Source organism: Danio aesculapii, chromosome 1 (assembly GCF_903798145.1).
Source record: "Danio aesculapii chromosome 1, fDanAes4.1, whole genome shotgun sequence".
NCBI classification, from domain to species: domain Eukaryota; kingdom Metazoa; phylum Chordata; class Actinopteri; order Cypriniformes; family Danionidae; genus Danio; species Danio aesculapii.
Genome location: NC_079435.1, coordinates 6,424,696 through 6,451,536, shown reverse-complemented (window position 1 = coordinate 6,451,536; position 26,841 = coordinate 6,424,696). Strand labels below are relative to the sequence as shown.

The following is a 26,841-nucleotide window of genomic DNA, read 5'->3' as shown; positions in this document are numbered from 1 at the left end:
ACACATGCACCCAACCGGTGATTCTTTGTATGGGAGTCGGTTGCTCTAACAAGGGGGCTAAAGACCGTGGTCTCTATTGTCTGTCGCTAGAGCACCTTTAGAGGTCAGAGGAATGAGGTTTACCTGCATAGCACTTCGCTAGCTGGCCTCCGTTACATGAATATGCTTTTAATAATTTTTCGGAGATGAATTAAATGGGTATTATGAACATTTACACAGTTTATTCTTCAAGATTTTCTGTATAAGATTTGCAAAAATAAAAACTTAAGCATTTTAATGATAGTTTTTGACATTTATTCAGACGTTTATGGATCTCTAGCATGAATAATCCTCTGAAGGCACATTTGATCCATTAGCATTACACAATCAAATCACAAAGCATCAAAATAATACGCTGATTATAGAATATATATATATCATTTTCGTTATAATTAAGAGAAAAACAAAATAACCATGGAAGAAGGACATGAGAAACACTCATGAATATTAATGAGGAACAGGCCTATATAAGGTATGATTGGCTTTGGCAAAACAAAATGGCAGCATGGAGACTCTTAAAGGGACAGTTCACCTCAAAATAAAGCATGTCGTTAATGAAACACTTGAGTTTGCTACAACATGAGGGTGAATACTTACATTTTTGGATGAACTGTTGCTTTAAAAGTCAAGACACAGGACACACATGGCAGCTTTGATTGATAAAGGGAAGGCAATGAGTGTGTGTGTGAGCATAATTAAGGCTATAAATGTAACTGTTGTCTATAAAAAGCTTCATCGGATCAACCATACAGCAGCTCTGAGGCCTGATTCACCTCATCCGGTTTACAGTGAATCAACTCAATTTCCTCTAGTCATTCACCAAACTGAAGATTGCATTTAGATGTAAAGTCGTGTGTGTGTGTGTGTGTGTGTGTTAGTTCTGTGTGCTGCTGTTGTTGGTGTAAAGCTCTGTTCTGGCCAGTTTAACGGGCGGCTCCAGCGACTCCTCCAGAACCACTGCGTTTACTGGAACAGACATGTCCTGATCCTCATCCGTCTCCTCTTCATCCTCCTCCTCATCTTCCTCATCTACACACACAGAGACAACAGCCAATCACAATCACTCATACTGTAGCATCCTCTGTCTTTACAGTGTTGTTATTGGCTTACTGGATTGTTCTTGGTGGTCACAAGAGCATTGTCATGGTGTTGCTAGGGTGTTGCTATTGACTACTGTGTTCTCGGTGGTCACCAGAAGGTTACTATGGTGTTGCTAGCATGTTGCTATTGACTACTGTGCTCTTTGCAGTCACCAGAGGGTTACTGTGGGGTTGCTAGGGTGTTTTTATTGACTACAATGATCCTGGTGATCAACAGAGGGTTACTATGGAGTTGCTAAGATGTTGCTATTGATTATTGTGCTCTTTACAGTCACCTGAGGGTTACTATGGGGTTGCTAGGGTGTTGCTATTGACTACTGTGCTCTTTGTAGTCATCAGAGGGTTACTATGGGGTTGCTAGGGTGTTGCTATTGACTACTGTGCTCTTTGTAGTTACCAGAGGGTTACTATGGAGTTGCTAGGGTGTTGCTATTGACTACTGTGTTCTTGGTGGTCACCAGAGGGTTACTATTGAGTTGCTAGGGTGTTGCTATTGACTTCAAGGATCTTGGTGGTCACCAGAGGGTTATTATGGAGTTGCTAGGGTGTTGCTATTGACTACTGTGCTCTTGGTTTTAACCAGAGGGTTACTATGGGTTTTCAAGGGTGTTGCTATTGACTACTGTGCTCTTGGTGGTCACCAGAGGGTTGCTAAGGGGTTGCTAGGCTGTTGCTATTGACTACTGTGCTCTTGGTTTTCACTAGAGGGTTACTATGGGGTTGCTATGGGGTTTCTATTGACTTCTAGGATCTTGGTGGTTACCAGAGGGTTATTATGGAGTTGCTAGGGAGTTGCTATTGACTACTGTGCTCATGGTGGTCACCAGAGGGTTACTATTGAGTTGCTAGGGTGTTGCTATTGACTTCAAGGATCTTGGTGGTCACCAGAGGGTTATTATGGAGTTGCTAGGATGTTGCTATTGACTACTGTGCTCTTGGTTTTCACCAGAGGGTTACTATGGGGTTGCTAGGGTGTTGCTGTTGAGTGCTAGGTTGTTCTTGTTCATCACCAGAGGGTTACTATGGGGTTGCTAGGCTGTTGCTATTGACTACTAGACTCTTGGTGGTCACCTGAAAGTTACTATGGGGTTGCTAGGGTGTTGCTGTTGACTACTGATAGGTTGTTCTTTGGTGGTCACCAGAGGGTTACTGTGGGGTTGCTAGGGTGTTGCTGTTGGCTACTGCTAGGATTATCTTTGGCGGTCACCAGAGGGTTACTATGGGGTTGCTGTTGAATACAAGGGTCTTGGTGGTCACCAAAAAGTTACTATGGGGTTGCTCTTGAGTGCTAGGTTATTCTTGTTCATTACCAGAGGGTTACTATGGGGTTGTTATGGACTATTAGGATCTTGGTGATTACTATGGGATTGCTAGGGCGTTGCTATTGACTACTGATAGGTTGTTCTTTGTGTTGCTAGGGTGTTGCTGTTGAATACAAGGATCTTGGTAGTCACCAGAAAGTTACTATGAGGTTGCTCTTGAGTGCTAGGTTATTATTGTTCGTTACCAGAGGGTGACTATGGGGTTGCTATGGACTATTAGGTTCTTGGTGATTACTATGGGATTGCTAGGGTGTTGCTATTGATGACTGATAAGTTGTTCTTTGTGATCACCAGAGGGGTACTATGGGGTTGCTAGGGTGTTGCTGTTGACTTCTAGGTTGTTCTTTATCATTACCAAAGGGTTACTATTGGGTTGCCAGGGTGTTGCTGTTGACTACTAGGTTCTTTGTTGACTGCTAGGTTGTTCTTGGTGTTCACCAGAGGGTTACTATGGGGTTGCTAGGATTTTTTCAGTTGACTCTTAGATTTTTGGCAGTTGGTAAAGTGTGACTATTTGGGGTTGCTAATGTGTCGCTTTGGTCTTTCTAGCTGGTTATTTTATTAATAATATAGGCAAATTAGACTGTTCTTGAAAGTTACTACAGGATTACTACAAAGCTCTGTTTGGTTTCCAGGCTGCAAAGGGTTGCTAGGGTTTAGCCATCTAGGATGTTCTGGTTCCGTGGTCTTACAGAAACCCAAAGAAACCACATAACTGCACTCTAGCAACCACCCAGGACATTTTAGGGATTTCCAACACTGATGATCCCTTGCTAAAATGTCCTGTGTGGTTGCTAGAGTGCGGCATTGTGGTTTCTTGGGGTTTCTGTAAGATCACACTCAGAAGAAAGTCCAATAATTGCATGTTTTGAATGTACATACCTTTATAACCATCCATTGATCTCTGACTTCTGTTTAGATTGGCAAACTGAAACAATAAATGCAAAGTTAAATAACTGTGTGACAGCATATCTGACAGTGTGCAACTCTTGTGTATATGTGTGTACCTCTGCCATGACAGCGATGGGTGTCTCTCCTGTGGCCTGCGCGACTCTGTGCTCAATCAGGTAGTACATGTACTCATCATACAGCAGTCTGATCAGATGAAACGAGCCAAAACTGGCGGCACTGCGCAGGGTCAGATCCCGGATTACCATAGAACTACAAAACACACTCTCAGTGAGATCACCATAAAGACAGACACAAACACTGCTCATGTAGCATTCACACAGTAACATAATGCATACTGTCGCAAGTTATTTTAAATGCAGTATGTACTTTAGACAGTAAGCAGCGCTCTCACCTGTAGAAGCTCCATTTGAGCAGGAAGAGTTTGGCTGCTTTGGAGAAAGCCGGGCTGGCGGTATACGGCTTCAGCACCAGCGAGACCACCCCCTCCAGCCACGTAGCCCACTGCTCCAGAGAGTTCTGATTCTGCAGGGTTTGTTTAAAGTCACGCTCCAGCTGCTGGACTACACCATCTTCACAGCCACATACCCACGAGGCCTGCTCCTAAAAACACATACACACAGGGGTTGTTGACGTGATGTTGCAGTTTTGACTGTCAAACATGACAAAAAAAACACCAGTCTCGCTGTGAGTATTGGTGTATTATCATCCTAATACACGGCACCACCTTCAGGATACAATGTTTGAACTATTGGGTGTACATGGTCCTCCAGAATGGTTCGGTAGGCTTTATCAGATACCCAGTGACCATCAAGCACAAGTATTTAGCACAGCCCATCAAGCACAGGTTTAAGCACAGCCCAAACCATCACTGATCCACCCCCATGCTTCACTCTGGGCATGCAACAATTTAGGTGATTACATTTTTTGGGGCTTCTCCACACCGTAACTCTCCCCGTATGTGGGAAAGACAGTGAAGGAGGACTCATCAGAGAACAATACATGTATCACATCATACACAGCCCAAGATTTTCGCTGCTTTCACCATTGAAACCAATGTTTAGCACTGGCACGTGTGATTAAAGGTTTGGCTATAGCAGCCTGGCCATGTATTTTAACTGGGCTCTTGATGAACTGTTTTGATGGAAACAGGAGAGTTGAGATGCACATTTAATTCCGCTGGGAGCTACGCAGCTGGGGTTTGATGTTTTTTTGTCAGGGAATTTTGCATTTGGTTTGGAGTGGGAACCAAGCGGCAACCTCCCGCTCTCCCTCGTGAAGCCAATACGGAAGTAACTGAAACTGCAATTCATCGAAATTCTGCTAGTCCTGACTCCATATGGAGCAAATTTCTATTGACCCCATTGTTAAAATGGCCAACTTTACAGCAGGAAAAAAGCTGTTTACAGCCTGGTACAAAGAACAATTTTGGTTGGGGTGTGAATTATTTTATAACTCATCTGTTTCGTTTATATTAAGTTATATTAAGTCTGCATAATTAAGGGCGTGGCCACTTGAGTTACAGCTAGGTCTCGCTGGTCGCCGTCACTTCACCTCAGCTGATTCTGGCTGATTAGCCACTGAACTCGTTATATACATCGTATTTTTGTGTTGTTTTATGTGGCTTTACACAGTCAGCTGCCTTTTAGAATTATTTCTTACAATTTTCAGATGATATGGGATGCTGTGTGCACTTAATTGTGTTCACAAACCATTCACGTTTGTTTTATTTAAGATTATTTATCATTAATATTTTTCTTTAGAGCTGTAAAGCACTCCAGAATCTGACAGATTGATTAGCTGTAGGCTCTAGAACAGTCATCTGAAGCGTTGTCATACAGTGTTATGCCTGGATTTCATAATAGTCTTGCATTTACTAACACAGACTATATTTGCAGTATTTGGAAGTAATTCGCATTTTGCTCCAGTAGAAAAAAAGTCATTAGCACAATGTTTAGTGGCTCTATGTATGACTACAGTGTTTTTAAAAGTCTAAACACTTTATTGATATAGTGTACAACCAAAGACATGTGGTCAGAACACAAACGAGTCGCAGGTAATGAAGTATTAAGCGTTTCTCCCAAAGAAAAGCCTGTCTAAGCAAAATGCTAGCAGGCATCTGTAGCTCCACTCATGCTCCGCCACTTTGCCCTTGTTTGTTATCCCTCGCTCGGTGTGATGACGAGCGAACAAAATGTCGACGGTTGGCCTACTTGTAGCTTCTTTTGCGTTCTTCAGAACCTGATCCGCTTGTTAAGTGTGACGTCACGCAAAGTGGCAAGCGCTCTATCAAACTGTATAAGAAGACTCATTAAATGGTAATAATAAATGTTTACAAAGCGCTGTAATACTTTTAAAAATCACGATCGCAGTATATATCTCCATGTCTAATATCCGATGGCCAGAAAGTGATTCATTTTTTCTAAATTATTAATATTTTGGTATTTGTAATGCAGCAAGTCCACAGACTAATGTGTACACTATGATTTTATATAAAATTCACTTTAAAGTGTGACAGGACTAAAAAGTGGCCATAAACGAATATTTTCTCAATTCAAATGAGTAGTGGCTTGGACCCGTGTGGCTTGGAAACAGTATTTCATATGTCACGACTTAACAAGTGGATGGGTGACACTATGTCCATATCTTTTACAGTCTATGGTGGGAATCCTGAATAGAGCGAGTCTCTTTACCTGTACATTGGTGAAGTCGACGCGGTTGAGGTCGCTGAGCATCTGTGTGATCTGAGCTGTGTTCTGCAAGACGGCTCGCGCTGCCTGAGCCAGGTGATTGAGGGATGTGTAGCGCCGCAGAGTCTGAGCGAACGCGCCTGCACACAACTTCTGCACAACACAAAACACACACAGCGCTAGTGTGAGTGCACTGAAATACTGGAGGAAGACCAAGGAGATCTGTGTGTGTGTGTGTGTGTCAGACCTTGATGTTCACCATCTCATCTGGCATGATGATCATGGCGTTGCTAAGCCAGCTCTCCAGACTCTTAGCAAAATTACGGATGGCTTGAGTTAAGGCACCTCGAGGAAGACAGAGACAGAACGAGTTAGAATAAATAAGGACACACTGAATACTACTACAACCGAACTGCTAAACAAAAAGATATTGTAAAACATATAGTTTTACAGTTGTGAATGGATGGAGTTTAATACTTGTTGCGTAATTCACTGTGAATAGTTAACAGTGTGTGTAATTCACCTGAGATTGAGTTTTCTACAGTTTGTGTCATACCCTGGGGATGAAGTTAGTGTAGTGATACTCTCCTGGGTAGATGTTAATATAGAGTTTGTGTAGAGTTGTGTAACTCATTATGGTTGGAGTAAATATAGAGTTTATTCCCTAGGAATGACGTTAGTGTAGAGTTGTGTAACTCACTAAGCATTGAGTTTGTGTAAAGTTGTGTGTGTCCGCGGGATCTTAAAAAGTATTAAAATCTGATAATGTTGTGTATATGTATTTATTATATTTTCATTTTGTCAAGCCGTTTGTGGACAGGTGTTAAGAATTAGCAAGTCTGCTAAAACACTTAAAGAAACACATTTGGTTGTCCAGTGTAATTGTGTTGTCCATGTCAAATAAATAAAATAAGATAAATCAATTATGAGGAAATTATGGCCCTTAAAAGGTATTAAAAATCTTAATCGCGATTTTACGAGGTCTTAAATTTTGCTCAAGCGTTGTTCAAAGTGTTTGACTCTAAAAAAGTATAAATATATGTCACATAATTTGCGACAAACACAGGAAGGTGATGTGACGCCTTAAAATATTCTGAGAAGATCTTTAAAAAGTCTTAAAGAGGTTTTGAAATTACCTGTAGGATTCCTGCATATACCCAGATCAAGTTACTATAGAATTGGTGTAGAGTTGTGCGATTCTCTAGGAATAAAGTTAGTGTAGAGATTTGTAACTTTGCTGGGATTAAGTTGATATAGAGTTAGTGTAGAGTTGTGTAACTCACTGGGGATGGAGTAAATATAGAGTTAGTGTAGAGTTGTGTAACTCACTGGGGATGGAGTAAATATAGAGTTAGTGTAGAGTTGTGTAACTCACTGGGGATGGAGTAAATATAGAGTTAGTGTAGAGTTGTGTAACTCACTGGGGATGGAGTAAATATAGAGTTTGTGTAGAGATGTGTAACTCAAAGTGGAGTGAATCTGAGTTGTGTAACCTATTGGGCATGCAGTTTTATACAGTTTGTGTAGAGCTGTGTGATTCCCAGGGAATGAAGGTAGTGTGGAGTTGTGTAACTCCCGTAGAATGAAGTTAATATAAAGTTTGTATAGATGTGTGTAACTCATTGAGGTTGGAGTTAATATAGAGTTGTGTAACTCACTGTGGATGAAGTTGATATAGTATAGAGTTGTGTAACTCACTGGGGATGGGTCTCAGGACATTAGGGATGAAGATCTCCACTAGGCTTTGGTACAGTAAGTTGTCGCATTCGCGGGTCCAGTTGATGATGGGCTCATATTTACACAACAGAACCAGAACTGACTTCGGCAAGCGCTTCTCTGATTCTTCATGACTGCAGAGACAAATACAGTCATCAGATACACACAATACTGTGTGTGAGTTTGTGTGTATGTGAGCAGATCTCACTGGTCCAGTGCATCCGGGTTGCTGGTTTGTCCTTCACTGAACCTCCAGAAACTCTTCCACAGCGTCTCTACAAGAGTGAACTGCAGGTTCACCATCACGTCCAGAATAGCCTACGAGTACACATGTGCACGTTATACACACAAACTCTTAAAAGCAGACACACACCTGATATCCGGAGCGCACACACACTCACCTCACAGTGCTCTCTGTAGACCAGCTGATATACTTGCACATACTGAGGAAGGAGTCCGTCCGGCAGAGATTTCCCATCATCCTTCAGTGCAGGAAACTCCGGCAGACGGCGAGAATCATCTGAGACACAACAAACAAACACAGGTTAAAGAGCTGATGTCATATCCTGTACTCACAAGGATATCATGTAACCCAGAAGCCACTTTCATAATGATCTTACCCAAGAACTGCTGATACTGGTGAACCTGGGAACTGATGTCTGATAGCCCCGCCCCCTGCTGATGCCCCGCCCCCAGACCCATTCCATTGGTCAGGCCCTCCATCTTCTGCACAGGCTTTATCCTTTTTAAAGAGAACAGGGCTGTCAATCAAACTAACAACAGCAAGAGATTATCAACACACACACACACACACCTCTGTTTCTGCGAGTACGGCTGTTGCCTCATAGCCAGATGCTGCTGGTCCTCCACCAGTCTGTGCAGGGGCGAGTTGCTCTTGATCCGAAGGCCATAGTAATGGTACTTAGAGTTCCCTCTGAAACAACACACACATGTGATTGTGCAGCTCTTTGTGTGAGGATCCATACGTATATGCATGAGTGTGTGCATGTATGTAAAGTGATACTGTGAAGTGCTAATATATATGTAAAATTCTAGACCAATGAGATTTGAGTGTGGGCGGAGCTACCCACTATAGCGAATATAATAAAACGCAGCATTGAAGCTTTACTGCAGCACAGTAGCGGTGGACAGTGTGGTTATACCTGGTGCCGAGACGTCTGGTTCTGAGGCCCATGAACACAGAGCGGATGAGCTTCCCGAAGGAAGCAGCGTTCACGGGTTCCAGTTTGGTCTGCTGGCAGTGCAGGAGGTAATGACAGTATAGAGTACAGCGAGGAAGACTTACTCCTTCTGCCGTCTCGTAGTTATCCATCAGCCACTGCACCTGGAGGTAGACATGAAACAGATTCAAAAACTCCAACACCCATAAATGCACTTGTGATTTCGGCTTTGTATCTGTCAAATCCAGATGTGGACACAAAATATGCACCAGAACAATGTTTTAAAGAAACGTAAATAGAAACATAATGTGGATATCGTCAGTAGTAATTTGTGAACTAACTTCTCCTTAATGGTATTATTGAAGTAATATTTATTTAGATGTTTTAATCAGCTTTGCTTTTGGTTGTTTTGTTTATTTTTTACTTATTTTATTTTGCAGTTTTGTTTGTTTTTGGTCATCGTAGTCCTTATTTTAGTTATTTCTAATAGCTTTAAATAGCTAAAAGTAGAATTATATACATTTTAATACATACAGTTATTTCATTTAGTTGCCTTTCAACATTTTTTAGTTTTAACAATTTTGTTGTTTTTGTTAGCGATGCTCCGATTGATCAGCCGGAGATCGGTATCGGCCGATAATCACATTTAAAGAGCCCATATTATGGGTTTTTGAAAATGCCCTTCCATGTAGTGTGTCACACAGCTCTAAGTGAAGTGAAATATCCAGCTAAGGCTTAAATCTGTAAGTGTACAGTGTTTAAAACTATTGATTCATCTATAAAAGAGTCGACTCATAGTGCTTCAAACGAGTCGCCTTGATAACGAGTCATTAGGTGTTTCGCGATGACGCAGCCACGAAACACAAGCCTCGCCAGTAGTTACGCGCGCAAACCAGGGAGATTTGAAACCTGCGGCCCCGCCCACTAACACAGAAAAAACACTAGACACACACACACAGACGCCACCGGTCCAATGAAGTCACGCTGTGCTCAGATGGATAATATTGACAGTCTCTACCCAAAGATGAGTTGTTAACCTGGTACAGTACATGCGGTTACTCTTTATATTCTCTTATCACATGTAAGCCACGTTAAAAACGCGACGCGTGCCGCTTTGTTTACGGATTTAACGTTAAAGGCTTTGGTGAGCTCGCGTTCCACTGCCGTTTGTCGTTGCTATGGCGATCGATCGTAAGCTAGGAGACAGTTCTTCTAGTTCTTCTGAGGAGCGTTGTGTGTGTGTGTGTGTGTGTGAGAGAGAGAGAGAGAGAGAGAGAGACTCGCGTCGCTTTCCCTAGTTCTTCTGAGGAGCGTTGTGTGTGTGTGTGTGTGAGAGAGAGAGAGAGAGAGAGAGACTCGCGTCGCTTTCCCTAGTTCTTCTGAGGAGCGTTGTGTGTGTGTGTGTGTGTGTGAGAGAGAGAGAGAGAGAGAGAGACTCGCGTCGCTTTCCCTAGTTTTTCTGAGGAGCGTTGTGTGTGTGTGTGTGTGTGTGTGTGTGTGTGTGTGTGTGTGTGTGTGTGTGAGAGAGAGAGAGAGAGAGAGAGAGAGACTCGCGTCGCTTTCCCTAGTTCTTCTGAGGAGCGTTGTGTGTGTGTGTGTGTGAGAGAGAGAGAGAGAGAGAGAGAGAGAGAGAGAGACTCGCGTCGCTTTCCCTAGTTCTTCTGAGGAGCGTTGTGTGTGTGTGTGTGTGTGTGTGTGTGAGAGAGACAGAGAGAGAGAGAGAGAGAGAGAGACTCGCGTCGCTTTCCCTAGTTCTTCTGAGGAGCGTTGTGTGTGTGTGTGTGTGTGTGTGTGTGAGAGAGAGAGAGAGACTCGCGTCGCTTTCCCTAGTTTTTCTGAGGAGCGTTGTGTGTGTGTGTGTGTGAGAGAGAGAGAGAGAGAGAGAGAGAGACTCGCGTCGCTTTCCCTAGTTCTTCTGAGGAGCGTTGTGTGTGTGTGTGAGAGATAGAGAGGGAGAGAGAGAGACTCGCGTCGATCTCCCCAGTTCTTCTGAGGAGCGTTGTGTGTGTGTGTGAGAGATAGAGAGGGAGAGAGAGAGACTCGCGTCGATCTCCCCAGTTCTTCTGAGGAGGGTTGTGTGTGTGTGTGTGAAAAAAGCCTTACACTATGAAGCGCGTGTGCACTGTGACTACTTTTATATAGTTGATTACCAGCTGGGCATTTCACTCTGTCTCGTGCTGAAGCCTGTCACTGTCGACCAATCGCAGCAGGCTGTCATCGGTCCAATCAGCGCAGATTAGCTTCGCGCTGAGGAGGGGGTTGGGAACAAATGAATTGCTGAACGATTCATATGGGAGTCGTTGGGATATTTAGGTAAAAATAAATGCAGATTATAAGACCATCAAAGTGTTTTATGACCTTACATGCATATTAGACTGTTGTTGGAGACCCTTACAACCTAAATATGACCCTATTTCATGTATAATATGGGCTCTTTAATGACTCGATCAGTACTCACTGATCTGGCTGATCTCGTGAACCGATCGCAAGTGTTTGTTTACAAGCAGAGGAAGATGCATGTGCTTGCCTGGGTTATACATCAGCAGCACTACAGCACAAGCAATGTTTCCAAATTGCATTGTTAGTTATTCTTCTTACCATTTTTTACCACATCTGTTTTATCTATTTTATCTGCTTCCGACCATTACATGTATGCAACATCCCTAATTTACTCTCTTAGGTAGACGAGATCTCTAGGGAAAATGTACTATTGCAATGGCAAAGTTATATAACACTTGAAGCATCAGAATCGGTACTCTGTATCGGCCGATTACCATAACAAGGAATCGGTACTCAGTGTTGGCTGCAAAAATCCTGATCAGAGCATCCCTAGTTTTTATTTTAGTAATTTTTTGTGATTCTCATTCATATCTATTGTTATTTATTATTATATATTATTCAAAAGTAATGTTTATTTGTTTATTTATATTTAGTTTTCAAAACAAATCTGATGTCTTTTCATATATTATAAATTTAAAATAAATTTAAATCAAATTATTTTATTACATATAATAAAATAATATAAAAATAAATAAATTTATAAATAATATAAAATAAATTTAAATCAAATAATTTTATTATATTTAATAAAATTATATAAAAATAAATAAATTTATAAAATAAATTTAAATCTAATTATTTTATTATATATAATAAATTATATAAAAATAAAAAAAATTATAAAATAATATAAAATAAATTTAAATCAAATTATTTTATTATATATAATAAAATTATATAAAAATAAATAAATTTATAAAATAATATTAAATCAATTTAAATCAAATTATTTTATTATATATAATAAAATTATATAAAAATAAATAAATTTATAAAATAAATTTAAATCAAATTATTTTATTATTATTATTTTTATATATTAATTAGTATTATTTTCACATATTATTTATGTTTTATATTATTTTTGGTAAATTCGTTAGTTTTAATCATTTTTTTTTAGTAAACTTATGTGCTTATTTTACTTATTTTTGATATTTATATTTAGTTCCCAACAAACTGACCTGATAGTTTCAAATTTTTGTTTAAACTGATTTTTTTTTTTATATTGTTTATATTGATTCAATTATGATTTAATTGATTTAATCAGCTTTATTCAAAGGAACACTCCACTTTTTTTTGGAATAGGCTCATTTTAAAATGTTTTGATCTACTTCTGATGTCGACTACTGAGTATAAATAGGCTCATTTTACAGCTCCCCTAGAGGTAAACAGTTGAATTTGATAATTTTTGATTCCATTCAGCTGGGTCCGACACATTTATCTTAGCATAAATTATTGAATTAGATTAGACCAGTGTTTCTCAACCACATTCCTGGAGGACCACCAACACTGCATGTTTTGGATGTCTCCTTTGTCTGTCACACCCATTAAAGGTCTTTCAGTCTAATCAGCTAATGAGCTGATGATATGAATCAGGTGTGTTCAGTTAAGGAGACAGGGGAAATGTGCAGAGCTGGTGGTCCTCCAGGAACGTGGTTAAGAAGCACTGGATTAGACCATCAGCATCTCACTAATGAATCAGTTTAACTCGAATCATTCACAACAAATATACTCACAGTTGCAGGCGATGCGCGTGTGTTGGGTGAGAAGCTCTGGTTTCCTCCAGGAGCTCCGCCAAGCATGTACCCGCCCTGAATGACATAACTGCCCACCCCCTCGCTGCTGACCACACCCCCTGCTGAAGAAGACCCTCCGGCCACCACAGTGATGCCCGCACCACCCTCAGAAAACAGTCCCGTCCCGGACGTCACTGACACCGGCTGAGAGCTGGACGGGGACGTGACCTGAGAGCCCGTGGTGGGCGACGCCTCATAGTAGGTGACAGAGGGTGTGGTCTGAGAGTAGAGGGCGGAGTCTGGGAACTGGTAACTACTGGAGCGACTGAAGCAGGGAGAGATGAAGAAGGTAAAACTCATGTTTTCGGGAGTTTGTTTATTTTGTCTAAACTCCTTGTCACAGAAAGAAAGTTCAAAATATAGGAAGTAAAAATATATACAGTTGAAGTGAAAATTATTGTGAATTTATTTCCCAAATGATGTTTAACAGAATTAACCAAGTTTTTACAGGATTTCCTATAATATTTTTTCTTCTGGAGAGTTTTACATTTAAAAAAAAGGTCAATATTATTAGACTTAGAGAAACTTCTTCATGCTTTTATCAGCAGCAGGGTGGATTACTGTAACGGCCTCCTCACTGGACTTCCCAAAAAGTCAGACAGTTGCAGCTCATCCAGAACGCTGCGGCCAGAATTCTGACCAGAACCAAGAAATCAGAGCACATCACACCTGTCCTCAGGTCTTTACACTGGCTCCCAGTTACATTCAGAATAGATTTTAAAGTATTATTACTGGTCTATAAATCACTGGCCTAGGACCTTAATACATTACAGATATGCTCACTGAATACAAACCTAACAGATCACTCAGATCTTTAGGATCAAATAAACTAGAAATCCCAAGAGTTCAGTCAAAGCAGGGTGAATCGGCTTTCAGCTACTACGCCCCTCACTGCTGGAATCAGCTTCCAGAAATGATCAGATGTGCTCCAACATTGGGCACATTCAAATCAAGACTGAACACACATCTGTTTAGCTGTGCCTTTACTGAATGAGCACTGTGCTACGTCCGACAGATCACACTATTATTTTTTTCTCTTCTTTTTTATTCTTTTATAACACATTTTATCTGTTTTTATGCCTATTTATTTTATTTTTTTACTATTCTTATTATTTGTTTTTATTTCTCTTATACTTGTTTTTTTTTATTCTTGTTTGAAATGTAAAGCACTTTGAATTGCCACTGTGTATGAAATGTGCTATATAAATAAACTTGCCTTGCCTTGCCTAAGCAATATTGTTTTCTCAATAGTCTACAGAACAAACCATCGTTATACAATAACTTGCCTAATTACCCTAACCTGCCTAGTTAACCTAATTAGCCTAGTTAAGCCTTTAAATGTCACTTTAAGCTGAATACTAGTATCTTGAAAAATATCTAGTTAAATATAATGTACTGTCATCATGGCAAAGATAAAAGAAATCAGTTATTAAAACTATTATGTCTAGAAATGTGTTGGAAAAATCTTCTCTCTGTTAAACAGAAATTGGGGAAAAATATAGAGGGCAGCTCCAGGAGGGCGAATAATTCTGACTTCAACTGTATATTATGTGCAGTGAGGTCTGTGTTGATGCTCACATTGAGCTGTTGCTGTAGTTTGCCTCTCCTTCCACAAACTGGCTGGAAAACACATGCTGGACCTGTAGATGCAAACCAACATCAACTTTAGCAGACTTTAAGATGACAGTTGATCATACCAAATGCGCTTTTTGCATTGAGAGGCACCTTTTTTGAATGGTTTTAATAACACCCACATGCATTTTCCCTGGTGCTTATGTGCCTTGCGTGGTGCTTCTGCGCCTTGCATTTGACCATTGCGCTCTCTTGTGTCTGTAGTAGAAAGATTGTCATCTCTGAGTGGAAAAACTGTGCTATGTCAGTCGCGTCTTTTTCATTCTCCAATCAAATGAAAGCAGAGGCGGGGTTTCCGTTGAGGTGACAGCAGTGTTTGTGTTGGCAAGACGACTATGGAGACTTTTAAAGATGGAGGAGAGACTAGCTGTCCCTGTTTAAGTTATCCCGAGCTGTATGACTTCACAAATTGTTAATATTATAATATTATTAAATATCACATGTATAACAATATCAACAGCATTATTCCTGCACAATACGCAGCAGATTCAGTCGTAGCCTAGCGACATAATAAGCACAGCGCAGCTCTTTATTCTTTGTTAAAAGAAGGCAGTGTGGTGCGCCTGGTGTTTTTAGAATGTAAAGGCATGTTCGGTGTGATCGGCCGCTAAGGGCTCATTCACATCGAACGCGTCTTTGCTTCTAAACACACGAGAGGCAATGTTTCAGAATGGTTTGAAAGTAAGCGCAGCATAAAGCACGAGGGTATCCAGACACAGAGCGCCTCGAAATAAAAACTTGCAACAGTTGTCCCACTTCCAAACTCTTCTGATTGGTCGATTGCTGTGGAATTGACAGTGATGAGCAGCGCTGCTCGGTCTTAGTTATAAACACACTTGTTTGTAGAGCAAGTAGTTTGGCCCTTTTCTGCCGTTCCTAGTCAGTTTTCCAATAGGCAACTGAATCAGAAGTTTTAAAACAATTGTAGAAACCAGCTTAACTACATTGCAGATTAAGGTCAGTAGCACTGACACAGTAAATAAGCCATTTTTAAGTGTGTGTGTGTATATACCTCAGGCGTGATGTGTAGATTACTGACCCCCAGTTGTCCACTCTTGTTTGTAGCCTGAACCACTGACCTCTGCTGGACACAAATAAGCACAGTTATGATTTTATCAGATAGACATAGCTCTGAGAAGTGTATAAATCTGTGTGTGTGTGTGTGTGTGTGTGTGTGTGTGTGTGTATTACCTGTGCAGTCTGTACCTGCTGCACTACCTGTGTGGGAACACCAGTCTGAACCGCAGGGGGAGAGTTTGATTCAGAGTCATTGGAGTGGACAGAGCCCTCTGCACAGACACACACACACACACACACACACACACACAATATAAACAGTAAATCACTATACAGCATGATCACATTGACAGAAAAAACACACTAGCATATTAAAGGGACACCAAGCGTTTCTTTTGCAGTCGGTATTAGCTTGAAGTTGCTGAGACTTTTATTTCAGTGTGCTGATGTACATTTACACAGTAAGAAGGTCACTGGTTCAAGTCTCAGCTGGGTCAGTTGACGTTTCTGTGTTTGCATGTTCTCCCCATGTTGGTGTGGGTTTCCTCCGGGTGTTACGGTTTCCCCCACAGTCCAAACACTTGTGCTATAGGAGAATTGGGTAAACTAAATTGGCTGTAGTGTATGAGTGTGTCGGAATAGTTGGCGGTTCATTCCACCATGGAAACCACTGATAAATAAGGGACTAAGCTGAAGGAATATTAATGAATAAATGATGTACTTTCAACTGAATTGGAATATTGAGTAGGGAGCGGGGCTTTCTTTTTCGCATCATACACTCATAGCAAACTAACAGTTAGAGGGGCGTGGCTAAGACGTCAAACGGACATCAACAGAGAAGGAACCAATCCAAGTGCAGAAGCAAATGGACAAAATTTGATTGAAGATTACTAATTACAGTTGATTAACTGTCACGAATTAACTATTAACCTAAAAATAAAAATGTGTGCTAGCAAAAAAAATTATCGTAAAGTTTGATTTCACACAACCTTTAAGAATGTTGATACCAGCAGGATGCCCCAAAAGCAAATATTTAGATTTATTTAAATTAGAAAAACACATTTATCGAAACAAAGCTGAAGTCCCCTAAATCATGACTGCATTAACATAAGGCCGCCCACATTTACATATTAATTTCTGTTTTCTGCATATTTTCTAATGACACGCCGTTACTCATTTCATGGTTTAATTTAAAATGACAACATATTTCCACTTATAAGACGTCATCTACATATCAAAATCTTAAAGCCTGCATGAACTGGAAGCTACAACAGTTTTTTTTTTCGTATTGTATTTCGTACGGTATATTAAATGAGGAAACAGTGGGCGTGGCTTGTTTTTTCTACTGCGAGCTGATTGGATGTAGTAAAGTAGGTATTTCATTCAGAAAGATGGGGAAAAGGGTTTGAGGCGAGTTATTACAACCCAAGAAACTCATCCTGCTCACCATTTCTGTTTGTTGTCAAAACTGACAGCTGGAGGGGTGTGGTTAAGTCTGTTAGCCACGCCCCAATACCTCAGACAGACCTAATCTGAGAATTTAACTGAAAAGGAAGTGCATTTTCAGATTTCAATTTCAGATTACAAGGGCAAACAATGTTTTTCTTCTTAATGGCATGCACAGATGAATTGTTGACCACAAAACTAGCAGTAAGAGCTAACAAAATCACTACGATTAGTTGTGATTTCTTGCGTACTTCAAAGGTAGAGTAGTCAGGGTTTCAGTAGTCAAATTTAGCCTTTTACAGGGCTAAACGCTGAGGATTTTTTCTACTGTTTGGCCAATGTTAGAGAATTTTACTTTTCTTAAACCAAATTTAATGATTTCTTAGCCACATATTTTAAATAATGTGTCAAAACAAGCAAACTCTAGTTGTATACGTGCACTTTTTTCCAATATAACATTAAATCGACAAGTTTAATGTTGTTAAAAGTGTATTTATTATGGATTCTGCAAAAAAAATGTTAAGATTTGGATTGATTACATAAGACCAATTCAACCAAATGTGTTTCTGTCATAAAACCTCACATTTCATTCATTCATTCATTTTCTTTTCGGCTTAGTCCCTTTATTAATCAGGAGTCGCCACAGTGGAATGAACCGCCAACTTATCCAGCATATGTTTTACGCAGCAGATACCCTTCCAACTGCAATCCGTCACCGGGAAACACCCATACACTCTCACATTCACACACATAGACTGCGGTCAATTTAGTTAAATTCCCCTATAGCGCATGTGTTTGGACTGTGGGGGAAACCGGAGCACCCAGAGGAAACCCACGCCAACACAGAGGGAACAAGCAAACTCCACACAGAAATGCCAACTGACCAAGCCAGGACTCAAAACAGAGACTTCTGTAAATAGTTTTTGTAGAAATGGAAGATAATGTAAAGGCATATATTCAACATGAGGAATTGTGTAATTGCTTTTAGTCTTCTGTCTCTGATTAGTGAATTTAATTTGGAGAAGTTGCTGTAAAAATCTCCAACGAATGTCGTGAATTGTATCTCTTTGCAATGAAAACAAATACAACAACAACAAAAGTTGTTGGCGATTTTAAGTGGACCTCTTTAAAATCATTTAAGACCTACAACATCACAATATTTCAGCAAATTTAAGACTTTTTTAGGCCTAAAATGTTGTTTAAATGATTTTCAAGACACACTGATAGTCAAAACAAAGTTTGAAGATCAAGTTTTAATTGTAAAGTTCAAACTATTTGATTAAAACATCGTAAAAATACAGCAAAAGTGTAAAATATAGGCATTTACACTACTGAATCTAACATCTCCCTAAATGTGTGTGTGTGTGTAAGAGAGAGACACGCTGAAGTGCAAGATAAAGAGACAGAAAACAGAAAGAGAAGGAAACACGTGATGAACCACTCGCACAAAAGAGGAAATAATGACTGCGCAGAGAGGAAGATGCGTTTAGCTCACTAGAAAACCTACAGGAGGAAATGAAAACAAATCAACAGTTCAATCAAAATGAGCTCAAATCTCCTGCTTATACTTACGATAGAGCACTGGATCGAGACTGTAGAGACAGCTACTGTAGAACATGATGTGTACACATGCACACACACATCCTGGTCTTTATATCAGGCTCTTATGGTCGGCCTTGAACAATTAATCTCCACAGATGGGGCAAGAAATCTCTGGTTCAGGTAAACATGAGTATCAGATAAAGAGATTGAACGAGGGAGAAAAAGCTACGGACGTGTGTTTGATTTACTCTACCTGTGCTATTTATTTAGGTATTCACTCCCAGTTGTTCAGTTCATTGCTTAATTATACTCTGATATTGGGATCCTTCAAGTGTTTACAGCTTAAATTAAGGTGCTTTTGCTGTTGAATTTAATGGTATAGGCTATAAACAAGTATACACTTGTATGGAACTATATACTTCTTTTTTTTTATATACTTAAAAAAAAATACTTCTTTCCATCTTTCAATCAGCAAGTCAGCATGACTTTCTGCAGACATTTATGCTGTTTAACAATGTATACATGTATGTGCATATATACATATACAAACAAACAATTACTGAATATACACTACTATTGAAAGGTAAAGTATGAGTTTTGTAAGACTTTGTAATGTTTTGCGTTTTTTTGATACAAAGCTAAATTTTCAGGATTATTATAATCAGTGTTGAAAATAATTTTGCTGCTTCATATTTTTGTGAAAACTGTTTATATGCACTCACCGGCCACTTTATTAGGTACACCTGTCTAACTGCTCGTTAACGCAAATTTCGAATCATCCAATCACATGGCAGCAGCTCAATGCATTTAGGCATGTAGACATGGTCAAGACGGTCTGCTGCTGTTCAAGCCGAGCATCAGAATGGGGAAGAAAGGGGATTTAAGTGACTTTGAATGTGGCATGGTTGTTGGTGCCAGACGGGCTGCTCTGAGTATTTCAGAAACTGCTGATCTACTGGGATTTTCACGCACAACCATCTTTAGGGTTCACAGAGAATAATCAGAAAAAGAGAAAATATCCAGTGAGCGGCAGTTCTGTGGGCGCAAATGTCTTATTGATGCCTGAGGAGAATGGCCAGACTGGTTCCAGCTGATAGAAAGGCAACAGTAACTCGAATAACCACTCTTTACAACCGAGGTATACAGAAGAGCATGAACACAGTACACATCCAACCTTGAGGCAGATGTGCTACAGCGCCAAAAGACCACACCGGGTGCCACTCCTGTCAGCTAAGAACAGGAAACTGAGGCTACAATTCACACAGGCTCACCAAAACTGAACAATAGAAGATTGGAGAAACGTTGTCTGGTCTGATGAGTCTCCATTTCTGATGCCACATTCAGATGGTCGGGTCAGAATTTAGCATCAACAACATTAAAGCATGGATCCATCCTGCCTTGTATCAACAGTTCAGGCTGGTGGTGGTGGTGTAATGGTGTGGGGGATATTTTCTTTGTACACTTTGGGCCCATTAGTACCAATTGAGCATCGTGTCAATGCCACAGCCTACCTGACTACTACTGTTGACCATGTCCATCCATTTATGACCAGAGTATACTCATCTTCTGATGGCTGCTTCCAGCAGGATAACCCTCTATGTCATAAAGCGTGAATCATCCCAGACTGGTTTCTCGAACATGACAATGAGTTCACTGTACTCAAATGACCTCCACAGTCACCAGATCTCAATCCAATAGAGCACCTTTGTGATGTGGTGGAACGGGAGATTCGCATCATGGATGTGCAGCCAACAAATCTGCAGCAACTGTGTGATGCTTTCATGTCATTATGGAGCAAAATCTCTGAGGAATATTAACAGAACTTTGTTGAATCTATGCCACGAAGAATTAAGCAGTTCTGAAGGCAAAAGGGAGTCCAACGTGGTACTAATAAGGTGTACCTAATAAAGTGGCTGGTGACAGTATATACATATTTATTTCTTTGATCAACAGAATTTATTTAAAATAGAAATCCTTTTTATCATTATACAAACTTTTCTTTACTGTCTTCTTTATTCAGTTCAATGAATCATGTCTGAATAAAAGTATACATTTTACATATTACAACCCCAAATCAGAGTTGGGACAGTGTGGAAAACGCAAAGTAAAAAAAGAATAGTAGTGATTTCCAAATTTACTTTGACTTGTATTTCATTGCAGACATTATAAACACAAAATATTTTGTTTTGTCCGGTCAACATTTCATTTGTAAATATACATCCTTTCCTGTCATTCAGACCTGCAACACATTCCAAAAAAAGTTGGGACAATGCAAAACCACATTCTGCACACATTACAAAGTCGTGGCTGTGGAGGAAGAAGATAGGAGTACTTGACTGGCCTGCCTGCAGTCCCGACCTGTCTCCAATAGAGAATGTTTCAAAAAGCGACAACAATGACCCCGTACTGTTGACCACCTTAAGATTTGTTTTCAGGAAGAATGGGACAAAATGTCCAAAGTGTTGTGAAAAGTAAATTTAGAAATCACTACTTTCTTTTTTATTTGTGTTTTTCATACTGTCTAAACTTTTTCTGATTTAGAGCTGTACTTAAATCTTATACTTTTTTCTTATTGACTACCACAATTGCGTCATTTACATTAATTCATTTAGTATTTTAACATTTTTATAGCCACTAAAATGTTATCGTCATCAATACAAACTTTGCATTAGTTAATAAAGCTGCTGCAGTGGGAAATCTGTCCACACACACACACACTCCTCTAGGACGCCGAGTAGGCAATGCCATCATAACAGCTGCCAATTAGAGCGTTACAATGTTCAGTCATCAGAAAAACACATCTATATGTGTGTGTGTTTGTGTACAAGTAGAAAGCCCAGGCAGAAGGTGTGTATAAGTGTGCATTAGGAGGCGATACACACTGCTGCAGTTGCGTGTTTATTTCAAGGTCCTTCTATTCAGGGAGTGAGACCTAGAAAGCATCAGGTGTCTGTAGGATCGCATTACACACACACACACACACACATTCATACATGCGATGCACAGAAAGCGGTCTGCAGATGCACTAGATGTGATGCCGACTATGTAGTGTGTAGTGTGCTCACCAGTGACTGTCACAACAATGTACTGCTGACTGCCGTTTCCAGCCTGGGAGGCGGAGCTCTGAATCTCTCCCGTGACATACTGTACTCCTGGAGGGGGCGTGGCCAGAACAGCCTTCTTTTGAGTGACAGGGGGCGTGGCCTGTGCTCTGATAATGGAAGAAGCCGATCCTGGAGGGTTTTGGATGTCGGAGAGGATCTGAGATGTGTTTTTCTGCTGGCTGCTGGACGTGGCATTTGAAATGCTGCCCCCTTGTGTCTGGGAGGGTTGAAGATCCTCGGCCGTGTAGCCTGAGGTTGCCATGACGACAACTGCACAAATCCCTCTGCAAACAGAAATAAAAAATAACGCAGATTAAGCCATGCTGGACTCGAAGACACACAGGTTTGGATGTCTTTATATGTAGTATTATAATTGGGAAATGGAGGAGATTCTTTCACACAGGGTTCCCACACATTCATAAACAGCCGATTCAAGGACAAATCAAGCAAACACCACCAACATTAGTAGTGACATGGAAGTCCTAACTGTGCTTAACAATTCACAGACACCTAATATTCACATTAAAAAAATGACCATGTTGTTGTTTTATTCAAAACTGGTAATATTCAAATGCAGTTTCTGAAATATTTATGAAATGTGCATTATTTGTCATAGTTTGTGTACAAGATTTAGAGTATTTTGGAGCTGCACTGTGATCCTTAGACAGATTTGTCTGAAAACATGTTTATTAAATGAACTACTTCTTACTCTGAATGGATTTAAATCATGAAAATATTAAAAATAACAACTAATATGCATAAATTCCAGTTGTTTTCTCTGCATGTAAAACAAAACCTATTCTCTTTCCCTGTCAGGCGCTCATAAATCCTCTGCGGTTTTGAGCTGGCTGAACTCGTTTAACAGTATTCTGGTTTTCCCTCAAATTAGAGGTAACAGTCGGCTCCTGCGTGCCTCGTCTTGTGATGACAGCATGCGCCAGTTCATATGAAGTCACTTTGATAGAGGGAAAGTTTCCCAATGAATCTTCTGACCAGAATTAGTGAGAAAGGCATTGTGTTGAGAACAACCCGACATTATTAAAATCATTTCAAGAAAGCAAAATCAAAAGGGCCTGAATTCACCGATATGAATGACTTTAATCAATGAATAATTATTGCCCTGTTTATTTTTTCCCCAATTTCTGTTTAACAAAAAGAAGATTGTTTTCAACACATTTCTAATCATAATAATTTTAATAACTCATCTCTAATAACTGATTTATTTTATCTTTTCCATGATGACAGTAAATAATATTTGACTAGATATTCTTAAAGACACTTCTATACAGCTTAAAGTGACATTTAAAGGCTTAACTAGGTTAATTAGGTTAACTGGGCAGGTTATTTTATAACAGTGGTTTGTTTTGTAGACTATCGGAAAAAAATATATAGCTTAAAGGGGCTAATAATTTTGACCTTAAAATTGTTTTTAAAAAATTAAGAACTGCTTTTATTCTAGCCGAAATAAAACGAATAAGACTTTCTCCAGAAGAAAAAATATTATCACACATACTGTGAAAATTTCCCTGCTCTGTTAAACATCATTTGGGAAATATTTAAAAAAGAGGAAAAAATTCAAAGGGGGCTAATAATTCTGACTTCAACTGTATATCCGTTATCAGAACATGCGTCATTTGTTCACTACTTATTTCAGATATGCTGAAAAATTTACATATGCTATGATTTTAATGGATAAATATTATAAGCACGACATTTGTAGCCCCAATTTTATCATTTACCTCAGTGACATAATATTATTTATAATTATTGACTTATGATTATTTATAAAATTAAGTTTATATTATATATAACATGTCCTATATGTACATGTTCTAATATCTTCTGTTACAGATGTAAATGGGTGAAAGAAGCCTAAAGTTCCTTCATTTGTACATGAATATAACTTTACAGTGTAACATATATTACTATTTTGGAAATTAAAAATATTTAAAATCACCAAATATCAAAGTAGACTAATAGTAATTGCACATAAAATGTATAAAAATGTGCTTTTATTAAATGAACTTAGTGCAACAACAAAATAAGACATCTTTGACCCACATACAGCTATTGAAGGATTTAATAGACCACTTGATCATTCAAAGTTTCTCTGGAGTTTTGATTTATAGTAACTTTTTATTTATTCTGTGAAATACTAATGACATTTCTTGAAAATGTAATAAAAAGTTTGTTGTTTTGAACATTTTTGGGGAAATAAATGTGCGAATCCCAATGTTTAACCTCAGAAAAGTTAAAAAATCAGTATATTTGGCAGAATAGAACTGATTTATCAATCATAATAACAAATGAAAACGTGTTATTCTAACCAAATGTCATTTTTCCTTAAAAAAACTTTTATTTTACATTGGGAAGATATGCTCTCAGTCCTTTATAGACTATTAGAACACCTAATAAATATATTAAATGACCAAAAATATTTGTCAAGTGGTCTCTTGAGTTTTGTTCTATACAGTGACTTGACTTATGATTATTTATAAGATTAAGTTTATATTATATATATAATATATATATAAGTTTATATTATATTATAAAACATTTCTTATATGTACGTTTTATTACTTTTTCTTACAGATGTTTATGGGTCAAAATCAAAAGTTTTTTCATTTGTACATAAATATATCTGTACTATGGAAGATAATTTTTACTTCCAAAATAGTAATATATTTAAAGTCACAAAACAGTAGACACTTTAATTGCTCATAACTAGGCCCACACAGAATCTGCGCCCTACCTGCAGCCTATTGTGTCTATTTATTTAGTTGTGCCTAAATGTGTAATTTTATATTTTACAGTTTTGAAATTTTTTATTTAATTTAAAATTTAATAATATTACTGACTAATATGAACATGTTCATATGATTTACTTACAATACATTTTGTAAAGTAATAATTTCTGTCTTCTAGGAGATATGTGGAAGATATATTATATGAGAGACTTGCTTTGTTTACCAAATAAATGGATCTAATAGGGTTTGTATTTTAAACATGAAATAAAAGTATAAAATGTATTACTTTTTATTCAACATATTACATTTTTTAGTTATGAAACTCCCATATCATAACTAAACTACTCTACTAAACATAACTAAACTAACTACTCTCTCATTCTGCATTAATCCGCAGATTTTTACAATATTCTGCGCAGATATAGCAAACAATGTCCACAGATTCTGTCTGGCCCTACTTTTAAAATGTGCTTTTGTTAAATTAATTTAGTGCAACAACAAAATAAGACATCTCTGAGCCACATCCAGCTATTGAAGCATTTAAAAGATCACTTGATCATTCAACGTTTCTCTTGAGTTAGTTCTTATGGTTAGTTTTGTTTAATTCTGTAAAATACTAATGACATTTCTTGCAAATGTAATAAAAATGTTGTTTTAGACATTTTTGGGACAAAAAAAAGCAGCATGCTTACCACATTGGTACCACAATACCAATGTTTACCTTCAGAAGAGTTTAACAAAAAACAACATTTGGGGGGAAAACCCTGATTTTTTAATCATAATAACATATAAAAACGTGTTATTCTGACTAAATGTCATTTCATCTTTAAAAAAAACTTCACTGATATGCTCTCAGACCTTTATAGACTAAAATAAGTTTACCTAATAAATCCCGAAAAATATTTGTCAAGTGTTGTCAATCGGTTGAATTTTTTTATCTATACAGTGGCTGTATATATAACTGGACCGACATGTGTCAATCACGCCCTTAACACTTCCCAAAGACACGCCCCCTCCAAACCACGCCCCCTCCACTCCCTCCGCGCTGGAGCTGATCTGGCACACATATGGCTGATCGACGACTCCCTCGATAAAGTTTTTAACCCCCTCAGAATCCAACCCCAGATAGTTTGGACCCCGAAACGTCAGCGTTGCACTGTCAATCGCGTAAAACCAACTCCAAATAAGCAGAGCAGCGGGAAAAACTAGACAAGTTTGACTGTCAAAACTCGCGATTTGACATTTGATCCTAAACTACTCGCCCGTTTCAGTTATCAGTTCAGTTCAACACGCTCCTGACGTCACGGTCCCCATAAACAAACAACAACAAGTAAAAGTCACACACACACACTCTCACGTTACAACACCCGCCATTTTGTAGCGCTTTGGCAGATTTGACATCGTCATAACAACCGCCAGCGCGTGCGAGAGCCGCGGGGTCGAGTTAAAGCGCGATAAAAGAGGAAATCGAGCCCAGCGCACTTCAGCACTTGAAACACAAAAACAAGAGCAGGCTGCGTGAAATAAAGTTGTTCCTTCACCTTTCTCCTCTTGTCGGATGCTCTTAGTTTGGCGCGGAGTTTTATTTTCTTAATGGTTCAAATTGTTGTTGTTGATTCTCGTTGCTGGGTTCTTGTCGCCACGACTACCGTGACTATGGCGCCTCGTCCTCACCGGGGCAACTGTTGCTACCCACCCGTCTAAGTACCACCCTCTTGCTTAGCAGCGATTGGCTGGCTGTTGCTAGAAGGGACGCAGCTCTGGCCGGAAGTTAACGAGAATTATTTAGATTATTTATTAAATCACCTATTACGTCGTGTTTTATGAACATCTACCTCTATCCTAAGCTTAACACGGTTACGTATTGTAACGTATAAATTGTAGTTATTGTTGTACAGTGTCACAAAAATTATGCTGTGTTGATGTGCGCATGCGCAGGAGCTGTATCCTTTGTAGACTTTACCCGATTGGCTGTATGTCGCCAAGGGAAACGATCTTCTCTCATCCTCATTGGATGAGGCGGGTGTCTGTAACAATCCTACGTTGTGATTCGTCAGTAGTTGCTGTCAGTCGTGTTGTAGCATTACGCAAGAAGTACACGCCCATGCGCTCATTCATTGGACCACATGGCCGTCAATCAAACATCATGTTCAGCTTTAAATGAGAGGGTTTTTTAGGAACTAGTAACTCCCAAGGAATTTTCATTTGTTTCCTCTGCAATTAATTCTGACATTGTTTCCTCATTTAGAGATGTAACTTG

The 26,841-nt window shown here is 39.1% G+C and overlaps 1 protein-coding gene across 3 annotated transcripts; it reads right to left on the bottom strand.

Annotated features, from left to right (window-relative positions):
• Positions 1 to 271: 271 nt before the first annotated feature.
• rfx1b (regulatory factor X, 1b (influences HLA class II expression)) lies at positions 272 to 26,266 on the bottom strand. Of its 3 annotated transcripts, none has more exons than XM_056456429.1 (18): positions 26,123 to 26,266; positions 21,796 to 22,118; positions 15,917 to 16,014; positions 15,738 to 15,809; positions 14,672 to 14,733; positions 13,034 to 13,358; positions 8,940 to 9,121; positions 8,591 to 8,710; positions 8,397 to 8,518; positions 8,178 to 8,296; positions 7,985 to 8,094; positions 7,759 to 7,910; positions 6,308 to 6,405; positions 6,064 to 6,213; positions 3,765 to 3,973; positions 3,469 to 3,622; positions 3,344 to 3,389; positions 272 to 1,068 (listed from the first exon to the last, which is right to left on the bottom strand). In XM_056456429.1, exons 2-18 carry the CDS (start codon positions 22,094 to 22,096, stop codon positions 914 to 916), a joined length of 2,475 nt encoding a protein of 824 aa, XP_056312404.1. In that variant the 5' UTR covers positions 22,097 to 22,118; positions 26,123 to 26,266; the 3' UTR covers positions 272 to 913. The 3 variants fall into 3 exon arrangements, with proteins under 3 accessions (XP_056312404.1, XP_056312406.1, XP_056312407.1); XM_056456431.1 differs by having other exon boundaries at positions 15,738 to 15,806; XM_056456432.1 differs by having other exon boundaries at positions 15,738 to 15,806; positions 15,932 to 16,014.
• Positions 26,267 to 26,841: the final 575 nt, after the last annotated feature.